The sequence below is a fragment of the Macrotis lagotis genome, chromosome 3 (assembly GCF_037893015.1).
Source record: "Macrotis lagotis isolate mMagLag1 chromosome 3, bilby.v1.9.chrom.fasta, whole genome shotgun sequence".
Lineage (NCBI taxonomy): Eukaryota > Metazoa > Chordata > Mammalia > Peramelemorphia > Peramelidae > Macrotis > Macrotis lagotis.
In genome coordinates this window covers 228,868,668-228,883,045 of record NC_133660.1, presented here as the reverse complement: position 1 = coordinate 228,883,045, position 14,378 = coordinate 228,868,668, and the positions used below count along the sequence as shown (strand labels likewise).

Sequence of the window (14,378 nt, the reverse complement as noted above, 5' to 3'; positions counted from 1 at the left end):
AACACTAAATTACCAGACAACTGATATGTATATATGATGCTAAAATGTTCACATAATGTTAGGACAGTCTATAAGGTCCAGCCTCCCAATCTGGAGTAAAGAGTTAAACCAAGGGCAAATAACACTAAAATATCAGCTCAAGTTTATAATCACAATTCTACCTGCCCACTAAATTCAAGGGTTTCATATCCCCCCATGATAATGAAAGCAAAATAAATCAAGTTCCTTTCCCATCCCCCCCACTCTCCCCCAAATTCTCTGTTGTCTGTGACTCTTAATGGCCTTAGGCACAGAAATGATTAGTTATAATGCTGGGTTTGAGGTTTGGATGACAAGTTTTTTCTCAGGAAATGAATGTTTAAGACCATGATTAGACAATTACATTAACGTCAGGATAAAAAAGAGAGTCAAAGTCCATCCCTGAAAAGTTTGCTCTATGATTATGTTACATCAAGATTCCCTCTTCTGAGAAAACTGGACCTACAAGAGCAGTGGTGGCCTCTATTTTCTCCTCGGTAAAATGGAGGTAATAATACTACTTTTCCCAGGGTCACTTTGGAAAAAAGCACTGAAGATATGTGCTATACATAAAAGAACATTACAAATCTATATACTTCACTTTTATTTAAGTGTTTTTTTGACTCAGTTTTCTCATCAGTAAAATGAAATAGATGATCTTTGGGATCCTTTCCAGTTTTAATTCCTTGGATGTATGCTGACTAAATTGACAAGAATTGCACAGAAGCAAAAGGCAAAAGGGGCTGTTTTGCATGCTAAGAAGAGTGAAACCTCAACAATGAGTAAAAGTTTATCCAGGTAAATGTCCATCAGAACCTCAGCCCTTGCTATATACAAAGCATCACTAACATTGACAGGAATGTTCTGGATTACAGCTGAGCTTTGGAGTACATGTCTGAATGAGATCACCTAATCTCCCTACTTATAACCAACCAGTCTGCCTGCATGGCAAGAAACTACAGGCCTCATTAGGGAGCTCCGGAGAATATTTCCTAAAAAGCAAATCACAATGACATAAGGCTGGGTCAGCCTGACCTCAGGTAAGTAGGAACTGAGGTGGGCTGAGAAACTGAGGAGAAAAACGGCTGCCTTTGGAGCCAATGTTTCCCACAACTTCACTAACCATCAGGGTAGGAAACAGGATTTTCAAATAGGAAAAACATGCAAAGAGAAGTCAGAGAAAATATCTTTGTTAAGGACCACTAAAGATAAGGTAGAAAGTAAGAACTACAAGACATTTCCAGCTTCTTTATTCCTGTCTTCTAATGTCCCTCATCCTTCCTTCTGCTGTCCTTTCACATTCAAAGATACTTACTGCTCTTACTGCATATCTTCTGTTGTCCTATTCCCCTGCAGTTAAAAAAAAAACTCAATCTTTCCCACAAATCTTATTCAGCCACTCCAACACAGCTACATTCAAACATAGTAACAAAGTCTCAGCTCCTTGAGATCTTTTAGATGCCAAATTCTGTCCAAAATGTTAGCTATATCTCCGAGCAGAAATTTAATAAGCATGTTCTCTGTGCCTTCATCCAAGACCTGATAAAAATGTTGAACATAACAAAGTCACACAAAACCATAGGTATTTATTTCCCAAGAGACATGTCTTCAAAAAGAGTTTGGACCAAGAATGAACTACCCAGTAAAACGAAGCATCCTCTTTCAGGAGAAACAATGGACATTCAATGAATGTGAGACTTTTGAACTTTCCTAATGAAATGACTAGAGCTGAACAGAAAGTTTGATCTTCAAGTACAGTACTCAGGAGAAACCTAACAAGGGTGGACAGGAAGGGTAAATTATGAGGCATTTAATTATAGAACAGCTTATATTCCTGAATGGGAAGATACTGATAACTCATATGAACGTTCTCATTTATTAGGGCAGTTAGAAGGAGCATATATAGACAAAGCACAGAGGAAGCTGAAAATGAAGGTATAATATATTAAAAAGATGGAGTTAATGGGGGGAGAAAGGGAAAGGAGAGGCAGAATGGAGGAAGTTATTTCATATGAAAGAGGCAAGAAAAAGCTTTTGCAATGAAGTGGAAGGGGGAAAGGTGAAGAGTAAGCGAGTGAACCTTCACTCTCATCAGAAATGGTTCAGAGAGGGAATAACATACACACTTCAAAAGTATAGAAACCTATTTTACCCTGAAGAAATAGGAAAGGGATGGGAGAAAGGGGATGGGGGAAAGGAGAGGGGGTGTAAGCAATAGAAAAGATCATTGGAGAGTGTAGGCAGATACAACACACTTTTGAGGAGGGACAGGGTGAAAGGAGAAAGAATAGAATGAATGGGGGTAGGAAGGAATAGAATGGAAGGAAATACAGCTAGCAATAGCAACCATGGGAAAAAGTGTTGAAGCAATTTTTCTTTTGGACTTATGATAAAGAATGCTATCCATCCCAAAGACAGAGTTTATGGTATCTAAATACAGACTGAAGCATACCTCCCCCCCCGTCACTTTATTTTTCTTGAGTTTTCTTTCTTTGGGGGAAGGGATATGTTTTCAATGGGGGAGTGGGGTGGGAGAAAGGGAGAGAATATGGAACTCAATTTGGAAGTAAATGCTGGAACTTGCATGTACTGGGGGAAAAATTTTTTAAATAAAATAATTAAAATTAAGAAAGTAAAATAAAAAGAGACATCTTCAAACTAATACTGATACATTAATATACAAACTTTGGATCGAACCAATCACTTAGTCCTGAACTCACTTAACTGCTCCACCACTTTGCCTGTGTCCATCTTGCCCACAAAGATTACAAGAGACTTGTCAAATGACAAGGTAAAATCAATATACTCAGCATCCACTTAAAAAAAAAACTCTAGTTCTAGTGCCTAGCAAGCATGTCTAAAAACAAAGCAAAGTTAATCTGGCATAATTTTCTCATAATGAACCTAAATTGTCTCTATGGAGATGGCCAACTCTCTAAGTAGGTCAACGTCTACCCACTGGTTCTAATTCTGTCTCCTGAGGTCAAGTCGGACAAGTTTAGTCCCTCTTCCATGTACAACCATAATATTCTCATTTCTCTCTCTTTGGGTTTCTCATAGCACCCCAGAATTTACTAGTCTGTTCTCTTATCCCCAAGTAACCACGATGAATACTAAAATGACAATAAGAAATATAGAACAGTAAGGAAACTAAAGGAAGAAGAGATCAAATCAAACTGTGGGAACTTTTTAAAGGTCATCAATAAAATTCTCATTACTAAATTCAACAACCTTTTCTCAAGGTTCATCTTCCTTGAATTTCCTGCACCAGACTGAGTCCCAACTGGGAAACTGGGGTGGGGGTGGGGGGTGCCTAGGGAGCCATATAGAGAAGTATGTGGACTAGGAATGGGATCTAGCCAAGAAAAGCCACCTGGAATATTTCAGACCTGGAAAAGACTTTGCACAAAGGTAAGGATCCCAAATCCAGCATAGAGGAACTGAAACTTATGAAGTGTGCAGAATAGCTGCTTACTACCAGATCTTTGTCAAAGAGCCAGAGCAGACTGAGAAAGGGACTTGTTCCTGGGCCAATGTTCCAGAGAGAAGAATGGTCAAAAGCCCGTGGCTGAGTACTGAGCAAAGAGCAAGCCCAAAAGCAGTAAGTGGTTGCCTGGCTCTGATCTAAGGAGTAGAGCAGCAGAATCTCAGTTCCAGCTTTCAGCCCCAGCTGAAGCTCCCAGAATTATAACCAGGTGAGGAATGAGAGAGAAAAAGGAAACATTAAAAGGGCAAAACAACATGAAAATAAGAGAAGAGAAAGAAGTCACATAAGGAGGACAGAGGGGAAAAAAAGAATAGTATGTTTAAAAATTTTAATTCCTATTTCAGAAAGGTACAAACTATAGAACATGCGGTATACTAGAATTCTACAAGGTTGCTCTGGAGTAGTGCCTCCCACAAAGTAGATGCACAATTAATAACTGTCAAATGATCAGAACATCAAAATTGAAAAGTTCTCATTAAAAGAACCATAAATTATCATAGAGAGTAAGAAATTAATTTTAAATCTTAGCAGAAAAAAAGTATCTTAAGAAGTACATTAACGGGGTGGCTAGGTGGCACAGTGAATAGAGCACCGGCCTTGGAGTCAGGAGTACCTGGGTTCAAATCTGACCTCAGACACTTAATAATTACCTAGCCATGTGGCCTTGAGCAAGCCACTTAACCCCATTGCCTTGAAAAATCTTAAAAAAAAAAAGTACATTAAGAAAAATTCAGCTCTGAACTAGGTTAAAAATTACTACTCAGATACATCATCAATATCAGTGTTTAAGACAAACAAATCTATCCTAGAATTCTCCTATACCAGCCTCCAGTTCAAACATAAGTTCTAAAAACCCTAATAGTGGGTTCAGTCTTTTTTCAAATTTTAGAAACCTATTTCAAGCCAAACTTTCTCAGCTCTCTGACTCCTAGTGAAAGAGAAGCTCCTTTTTGCACAAAGCATCAGCCTACAGAGTTAGTGATTAATTGCGAAGATGTCTAGGTACTGCCCCAACTCATCAGCTAAGCTTTGCAAATTCCTTCTTACCTCACCCAAAGAACTCCATACATGCTACTTTTGGAGGAATTTATAGGAAACACTAATAAAAACTAGATGTTTTATAGGAGTCTTGATTTGCAGAATGCTTAAATTTATTTACCTATCAATGGCTAGAACAGAAAGGTTTAAAACACAATAGTAATAAAAATACTTGGATTCACACATACTTAAGCTATATTGTGTAAGCTTTTACAGTCATTTTGAAAAAAGAAATAATTCCAATAAACATTAACACTTTAAACAAAAGTTCTTGCTTTGTTTGCATAAATTTCACCCACTGGTGGCTAGGTGGCACAGTGGATAGAGCACCAGAGCCCTGGAATCCGGAGTACCTGAGTTCAAATCCGACATCAGACACTTAATAATTACCTAGCTGTGTGGCCTTGGGCAAGCCACTTAACCCCATTACTTTGCAAAAACTAAAAAATGAATAAATGAATAAATGAATGAATGAATTTCACACATTACCTTGAATATTTGAACTGAGGTTACCAAGATCAGCAAAGGGATCAAAGTTCTGAGATTTAGGTTGGCTGACAGATGAGCCAGAGCTAACACCTGACTGGTTTCCTGAAGAAAAGGCTGAGCCTATGGAATGGAGGAAATATTTAAGATTCAATAAAAAAGTTAAAAAGCATTTATTAAGTTTATTAAGTGTCTACTATGTATAGATTATAAGAAGCTCTAGAGATACAAAGAAATAACACACTCATAGACACACACATAGAGTTCAGTCTAATGGAAGAAACAGCATGTATGTGACTATTAAAGTAGAAATTATAAGTCATCCTCCATTTCTGGTGTCAATCTGTAGCTATCCTCAGATCACTGTTGCAATAAAGCAGTGCCTTTCCTTTCTTCGCTAATGGAACATCTGTTAAGTCCTATACCTTCACAAGCAGATCTGACAGGCTGTGGTGACGGTACGTTGCCAATCCCAGAAGACTCAGTCCAGGAGTCCCATCCTCCCAAGAGATCAGGGTGGCTGGCAGAAGTAGTCATCTTGGTAGGCTGCTCTGTGGGCAAATTTCCTGGGAAGAAAGTTCCAATGAAAGTGAGGGTTATCAAAGAGTTCAGCTATTGGTATAAACACTCTCTCTTCGATAAAAATTGCTGTGAAAATTGGAAGTTAATAAGGAAGAAACTTAGATTAGACCAACACCTCACACCCTCTACCAAGATAAGATCCAAATGGTTACAGGATTTGGACTTAAAAAAACAATATTAAAAGCAAACCAGAAGATCAAGGAGTAGTTTACCTGTCAGATCTATGGAAAGGGAAGCAGTTTATGACCAAGGAAGAGATGGAAAACATCACCAAACTAGATGATTTTGATTACATCAAATTAAAAGGCTTTTTGCACAGACAAAACCACTGTAACCAAGATCAAAAGAAATGTAGTAAGCTAGGAAACAATTTTTACAACTGGTATTTCTGACAAAGGACTCATTTCTAAAATATACAGAGAACTGAGTCAAATTTAAAAAAAAACAAGCCATTCCCCAATTGACAAATGGCCAAAAGATATGCAAAGGCAATTTACAGATGAGGAGATCAAAGCAATCCATAGTCATATGAAAAACTGCTCTGAATCATTACTTATTAGAGAAATGCAAATTAAAGCATTGCTGAGGTACCACCTCACACCTGTCAGACTGGTCAATATGACCAGAAAGGACAATAATCAATGTTGGAAAGGATGTGGGAAAAGCTTACACTAATACATTGTTAGTAGAGCTGTGAACTCATCCAGCCTTTCTGGAGAGCAGTTTGGAACTATGCCCAAAGGGCAATAAAAATGAGCATACCCTTTGATCCAGTAATACCACCACTGGGTCTGTACCCTGAAGAGATAATGAAAAAGGGTAAAAACATTACTTGTACAAAAATATTTATAGCAGCCCTGTTTGTGGTGGTAAAGAATTGGAAATCAAGTAAATGTCCTTCAATTGGGGAATGGCTTAACAAACTTGGTATATGTATGTCATGGAACACTATTGTTCTATTAGAAACCAGAAGGGATGGGAATTCAGAGAAGCCTGGAGGGACCTGCATGAAATGATGCTGAGTGAGATGGGAAGAACCAGAAAAACATTGTACACCCTATCAGCAACATGGGGGTGATGTTCAACCTTGATGGACTTGCTCATTCCATCAATGCAGTAATCAGGGACAATTTGGGGCTATCTGTGATGGAGAATACCATCTGTATCCAGAGAAAGATTTGTGGAGTTTGAACAAAGACAAAGGAATGTTATCTTTAATTTAGGGAAAAAAACCTGATATTATGTAATCGTGCTATCTCTTATACTTTATTTTTCTTCTTAAGGATAAGATTTCTCTCTTATCATTCGATTTGGATCACTGTATACCATAGAAACAATGTAAAAACTGGCAAATTGCCTTCTGTGGGGGGAGGGAAGTAAGATTAGGGGAAAAATTGTAAAACTCAAAGAAAAAATAAAATCTTTAAAATGAAAAAAGTGAGGGTTATTATTTAAAATGAACAGGATAAATGGTGCATGATCACATATACATAGAATATCTGATTTGGGTTTCTTCTCTTAGTATTTTCCCTAAACATTATTTCTAAGGAATATTTGAAGGGGGGCAAAACTATTCTCTGAGGACACTAATTCAAAACAGCTTCCGTTCTAGCATCCAATTCAGGTACTAAGAAACTTTGAATCAGTTTAACACAAAGTTCTAAAATGTCAACAGAGAACTGTCACTTCTCAATCCTTTCTTTTCAGTATCTCTGGACTGAGAAATCCTCTTAAAGGTTCTGATATCAGTCAAGTGTGACAGACAGCTCTTCAGTTCCACTCTACAGTATCTGTGTCTCTCAACCAAACACTTTGTGTTTATAAACAAGCCAATGCGCCCTTGTCATTATTTATTACCTAGAATAAATCTATCTCTAGTCTTGGCAAAAACAACTGCCAGGCAGCACTTTTTGGAATCTTCACCTAATGACAGCAAAATTCCATTTTTAACCTATCATCTCATTAAATGGAAGATAAATAATGTGAGAGGAATAAACATTAAAAAAAAAAAAACCTTATTTCTTTAGACTTTTAAGATTTACAAGCGCTTTTCTTATATTAGCCCTAATAGAAAGGTCTCCTTTCCAGAAATAAGGACAGTTAGGCAGAAGTAAAGTGATCTGAACAAAGATCAGATATCTAGTAAGAGACTGAAAACTAGGCCCTACCTAGACCTCATGCATAAGTCCAGTCCTCTTTCCACTGTATCACAACAGACCTGAGAATGCTAACCGTAGGTCGCCATTTACTCTTACCTTTCCACCAAAGGTCACCTAACCTAACAGTCACTCACTCTCCTCAAACACAGAAGCTAATTTACAGTATTGCAGGGTGGGCCCAACAGCTCAGAGTTCAAGAATTGAGGTGGCTGCTAGGAGATGTTGGTCTGATGAAAATATTTAGCAATTTTCCATGTCTCCCTAAATAAAAGAAATATGTCATCTGTGTTATTATGCCCTGAAAATCATATCCTATTCTACATTATAATTATTCTTTTATATTTCCTCTCCCCTTGCAGACTGTTTATTCAAAAACATCAGGAGCCAACTCTTTATCCCAAGGACCATGCACAAAGCATTGCATTCCCACTGACAAATACTTAGTGTTTGTTAAACTAGATTGTGAGGACAAGAAGAGGCTATAAAGTCACAGAGCTTTCAAGGAATCTGACAAACTAGAAACAAAGTCAAGAAGGCAAATATTTGTAGTATGATCCTGATTATCATCTATTAGAAGCAAAATTGCGAAGGACTTTAAAATGCTTAACAGAAAATCCTAGAGGTGATAGAGAAAGGGAGTGATAGTCACACCTAAGTTTGAGGATTATCACTTTGGAAGCTATGTGGAGAAAGATTTGGGAAAGGGTTTAGAAACCTCAGGTATGGAGACTAGTCAGGAGTAATAGTTTATAGGAGGTGATCACAGTTTGAAATAGGGAGGTAGTGCTGTGAAGAGAGAGAAAGGTACGATGCTAGTGACACTGAGGAGTTAAAAGACAAGAAGACTGAGAAATTATCTAGCTTTGTGGAGTAAAGGTGAGGAGTTCAGGAATATTAAGATTATGGTGGTTTTTGGGGAAAAGATACTAAGTTCTGTTTTGGACATGTTGAGTTTGTGATATCTATGTAATATAAAGTTTGAAATGTCTAACAGGTAGTGATGTTGGGCTGGAGCTCATGAAAGGCACTACAGATGAATATATATAGGTTTGGGTGACATTTGTGACCAGGTCACCAAGCACACAGAGATAAGAGGGTCCTCTATGGAAGCCTTAGATATATCACCACAGTGGGGCAAAATATTCATGATGACCCAGCAGATCAGAACAGCTAGTAATCAAGGAGTTAGGAGAACCAAGACAGAGAGCAGTTATGAAAACCAAAAAAGGAATGAGTATCCAGAAGGGTCACAATTTCAAATGGTACAGAGAAGAATGATGAAGATTAATAAGAGGTCTTGTGATCCGGCCTTTAGAACATTGTATATTTTAAACAAAGAAATTTCATTTGAGTGAAGAAGTCAGAAGCTAGAATACTTCTGGGCAAGGATAAAATCCAAAAGAGGTTTTGCGAGGTGAAAAAAGATGAATGAGAATATCTATTTCTTTTTCTGCTTATTGAGGTCCCTTTATAAGCACCAATTTACAGAGAGCTCAAAATGAGAAAAAACTTTCTAAAAGGGGGCAAGTGATAATAATAGAAAGAATGATAGAATTGGAGAAAAGAGATCTAGGTTTAGTTCCTATCTCTGATATTTATTAGCCATGAAAATATGGGTAAGTATAAGCCTGCTTCTTTACCTATAATGTGAGAGTGCTATTATGTAGAGGTCCTATTCCATAAACGTATTATAAGGATCAAATAAAATATGTTAAAGTGCCATTTAAATCTTAAAACATCATATAAATGGCAGTAGTTTTAATTAATAAAAGATCGATCCAAAAAAGTAAATGGGGCCATGTTATAAAATTGTGAGCTTCTCATTAATAACACAGTTCAGACATGAATGATCACCAGGTCAAAGATGTTGTAGAAAAAAATTCATGCCTTAAACAAAAAAGGCAAGATGACTTCTAAGATTTCTTCCAAAGAAAGCATACTCTATTGCACAGGAAGGATGGGGGGGGGGGGGGGAAGAGACACCACTGCTCCTTAACTATTACTAAATTCTCCCATAATTTTCCTGCAATGAGAAGTTACCACAAATTATTCTCAACAATCAAAAAATCTATTTAGATCTCCTAAGCTTTTTATCAGATGTTAACCTGTGAAATGTTTCAAATCCAGTTCAGATGCAATTTAGGCCACTCTTTTAGGCCCAAAGCACTAAAGTACATTTCAAAATGATGTAATCAGAACACCAGAATACTTAGTATCTGAGTAACAGCAGAAACACACACCCACTAAATTAGATTAGGTAACAACAGCAAGGCAATCACAATTGAGGAGACTATTATTGTATCACAGGAGATGATGAAAAAGGGTAAAAAATAGAAACCAGGAGGGATGGAAATTCAGGGAAGCCTAGAAGGATTTGCACGAACTGATGCTGAGTGAGATGAGCAGAACCAGAAAATATTGTATTACCCTAACAGGAACATGGGGGTGATCATCAACCTTGATGGACTTGCTCATTCCATCAGTGCAACAACCAGGGACAATTCTGAGCTATCTGCAATGGAGAATACCATCTGTATCCTGAGAAAGAATTATGGAGTTTGCACAAAGATCAAAGACTATTACCTTCAAATTATAAAAAAAAAGTTATCCTATTATATAATTTTGCAATCTCATACTTTATTTTTCTTCCTTAAGGATATGATTTCTCTCTCATCACATTCAACTGAGATCAATGTAGATCATGGAAACAATGTAAAGACTAACAGAATGCCTCCTGTGGGGGGTGGGGGAAGGGAAGCAAGAATGGAGGGGAAAATTGCAAAATTCAAAACAAATAAAATCTTTCTAAAAAAAAAAAAGAAGAAAGTATCCTAGGGTCCCAAACCCAAATGTGCACAAGCTTTGCCAATTGAATCAAAGATTGAAAACTGAGGAGAAACACAAGCAATCAGGAATCAGATATATCATAATATGGAAGGGGTTTTTCTTACAATAGAAATCACAAGTCAAAAAATGACATAAAACATACTAACATAAAAGGCAATTTCATTTATAGCCAATACATTATTTTCAGATCACAAACACACACACACACACACACACACACACACCCCATAGAGATATCATCAGGAAACTAATATTACAAAATGAATAGAAATTGGTATATATATTAAAGTTCTATGAATTGGGGTAGTTTTTAGCTGACATTTTCACAAGAGGTATGGTTCTTTCTACACCTAACAATATAGACTTCGTATAATAAATAGTACACAATAAGAAACAATCTAAAAGTAAGAAGTAAATTTTTTAATCAGACCATAGTCTCCACTAAAGCAAGATCAAAATCTACAAAACAAGAATCAAGGCTCACTCACCTAAATGTAAGAAGTCAGAACTAGAAGAAGGAGGAGGTGCGCTGTGTGTAGAAGGAAACATATTGGATGAGGCTGGTGCAGAACTGGGATTAAGAAAATCTTCAAACAGATCAGGATTGGAATGACTCTGAGTTTCTGAACTGGATGACATCGTGAATGGATCAAATGGATCAGCTAAGGAAAATGGTAGCCAAAATAATATGAACTGTTAGAATTTACCAACAGTAGAGTTTTTACTTTAACCTAACACTTAATTGGAGGTGGGATGAAATCCTACAAGAAATATTTTAAGGAAATGCTTTATCATTATGGCAGCACTACTGTCCTTCTTCCCAGGGGGTTTATAAAGGCAAAAAAAAATTATTTTAATTGATGATGAAACCCCCCAAAAAAACAATTATACCAATAAACAAAAAATTTCTATTGAAATTCAATCAATTCATGCACATGGTTCTTTTCCCTTGGAAGCTACTCCCTTCACATTAATTTTTGGTCATCCCTCTATCCTAGAGGCCTCCTATAGACAAAGCCAGATTAAAGAAAAACCTCAGAAACACCATACAGATTTTACATACTGGTACAGAAAAATCTGTATGCTAATATTAATTAACTAAATTAAGAGCACTGGTGTAGTAGTGGGGAAAAAAAGGCTTCTAGGAAATTATAATTACAGTATTCAATTATAAAGTAAGCTACTACATCTAAGCATTTAGTCAGTTTATTTTGTAACTGCTGGGGACATTAGAATCTCATATTTGACAGGAGTTAAAGAAGAGCTATTTGTTTCAGGTTATTCCACTGCCATCTGTTCGAGGTTATTTAGAGTTCTTTCAATTTATTCAGTTAGATCACATAATAACAATAGGTAAAATTAAAGATTAGAACACCTGAGACTTAAAAAAATCTCAAAAGGTTGTGTTCTGTTATAAAAGTAAATGTCTACATTATCAGGAATGTTTTTTCATTAAATTCTTATATTATATAAAACAAGATCCTGGCATTTCTAAATTTGAAATTACAAAAGATTCTTGATAATATTTCAATTTCCAATTTGAATTTACATATTTCTATAATAGGATAGTCCTTGCTTTATCTCTTCATTTTTATAAAAAGGTAAAAATTAGGATTTTAAAAGGCAAAATATTGGTAGTTCAGAGGGAAATGCTACATACATATGCCACTCTAAAGAACTGTCCTTTATTTTGAGGAAATTAATTTAAAATTATTTCAAATGAATGTACAAAATTACCAAGTAGGACATTAAATCAATGAACAAAACAATGGCTCAAATACAAGGAATTACTTAGTGAAATATTATGTGTGTTAGATGGCAACACTTCCTGCTGATAATGTTAGCCTTACCTTAACTCTATTATTATTATCAGCCTTTGTAAACCTCTGGACAAAACGAGAAGAGAAATGAACTAGATTTTCTCCTGAAAGTTACAAATAAGGAATACAGACTTTCCCCCCAGGCTTTTGGATTCCTAGTATTTGGGGGGCAAGGTGAGGCAGTTAACAAAGGAATATTTTGAGAGAGAAGAGGTCATGGTATTGAGAAACTGCAGAAAAACATTTTAACCTGCACCCCTGAGATCTTGTCCAAAATTTAACCTCTCCTAAAGAAAAGATCTCCTGTGCAATGGAAGTCATTGGGGAAAAAAAATCATCTAAAAGAAATTTACTTCCTAGCAACCTCTACAGTAGTGAAGGAGTCACAAAGCCAAGGCTAATTCTCAGTCTGGGACTGCAATATAGTGTGATCAGGAAGATTTCCAGAAAAAGAGCATCACAAAATGCACTAGTAATGTGGTTGATAACATTTTTCAAGGCTAGTTTCTAAGTATACCATAATTGGACAACCTGAAGGTATGGCAGGATGGGTTCTCACCCCATTTATCAGTTAATCAGAAGACCACTATGTTGAAAACTGCAAGGCAAATCGATCTCTATTCATCTCTTCCTTAACTTTACAAAGAAGACTTACCTTCTTCAAAGTTCTCTGGGAAGAGACAGTGGAAAAGGATTTATCTAACTACAACTGGAGACTTAGTTGCTGGTTGTGACCAGAGGCAAGTTACTTCACATTTTATCCAAAATAATGAGCACAGGAAACCAGATGATGATTAGGACCCTTTAGCTCTAAAGTACTTTGATTCCATGAGATGCCTTGTAATTCAGAAGCTTGCACGAAGTCATTCAAATCCACACATTTCACAGCTGTTTCTACCTCCTTAATCTCTTCAGCACAGACAATCTCAATATTCCTTTTCAAGTTTGCCACATGCACATTACCAAGTCATTGATTTCCAATTCTATTCAGTACCAAACTTCTTGAAGGCGGCTTCTCCATCACACCTCAGTGAGTAGATGGACCTTCAAATATAAAATTCATCTATCTATAAACCCTATGATTGCCTTCCTTTTTCCAAGTCTTAGATTCATGAACAAAGCAAGAAAAAAAAGAGTAAGAAAAATTCACTTGATACTTATTCATTCTAACCAGAAACTGACAATTAGAACATTATTACAAAAGGACTTACCAGCTGAAGAGTGAGCAACATTTTGTGAAATATTCTGTGCATTATCAGAAGAAAGAGGAGGGCTACTGAAAAAGAAATCTGTCCCTGACCCAAGCAAGTCCCCCATAGGCTCTTCTGAAACAGCCACACTGGCAACAAACAAATTGCTTAACAAATCAGCATTGCTAGAAGAAGTCTGAATTTCTTTGGCAGCATGGCTTTGCTCTAGACCAGCTTCAGAGTCCAGGCCTAGCAAATCAACACTGTCTTCATGTTGTAGCTCTTGCAGCTGGGCTGAGTGTTCATATTCTGTATCAAAGAGCAAATTTTCGTCTTCTGCTTTTTCAAGGGCACCAGATTTTTCTTCTTCAAAAGTAATTACTTTGCTTTCACTAGGGAAAGCAGAAGTTTCTTCATCAGACAACTCACTTCCATCCCTGTCTTCATTCAGGACATCATGGTTTTCTTTAAGAAAGTTATTTTCTATTCCAGATTCTGATACTTTTCCTTCTGCAAAATTGGGATGGGGTGGTAGGAGTAAGGAACAAGAGGGATAAGAGAAAACAGAGATTCATAAACCAACTAAAGTTCAAATGCTTAGAGAAATAAAATTTTCATTATTATAACATGCTTTCTTTGGCGTGCGCACGCGTGCACACACACACACACACACACACACACACATTAACTAAAAAACAGGTAAATATTACATTCCTGGCAGAAATTACAGAAGTAATGATCTTTACCTGAA

At 36.7% G+C, this 14,378-nt stretch overlaps 1 protein-coding gene across 3 annotated transcripts in view; it reads right to left on the bottom strand.

The window, feature by feature from the left end:
- The window catches only part of GAK (cyclin G associated kinase), a 145,853-nt gene that overhangs the window by 25,039 nt on the left and 106,436 nt on the right, over positions 1-14,378 (bottom strand). For all 3 annotated transcript variants that reach the window (XM_074230101.1, XM_074230100.1, XM_074230102.1), the window contains exons 21-24: positions 13,649-14,137; positions 11,106-11,279; positions 5,455-5,595; positions 5,033-5,152 (exon numbers count right to left, since the gene is read on the bottom strand). In XM_074230101.1, the coding sequence (XP_074086202.1) occupies positions 5,033-5,152; positions 5,455-5,595; positions 11,106-11,279; positions 13,649-14,137 (924 nt within the window). The remainder of the gene's footprint in view (positions 1-5,032; positions 5,153-5,454; positions 5,596-11,105; positions 11,280-13,648; positions 14,138-14,378) is intronic.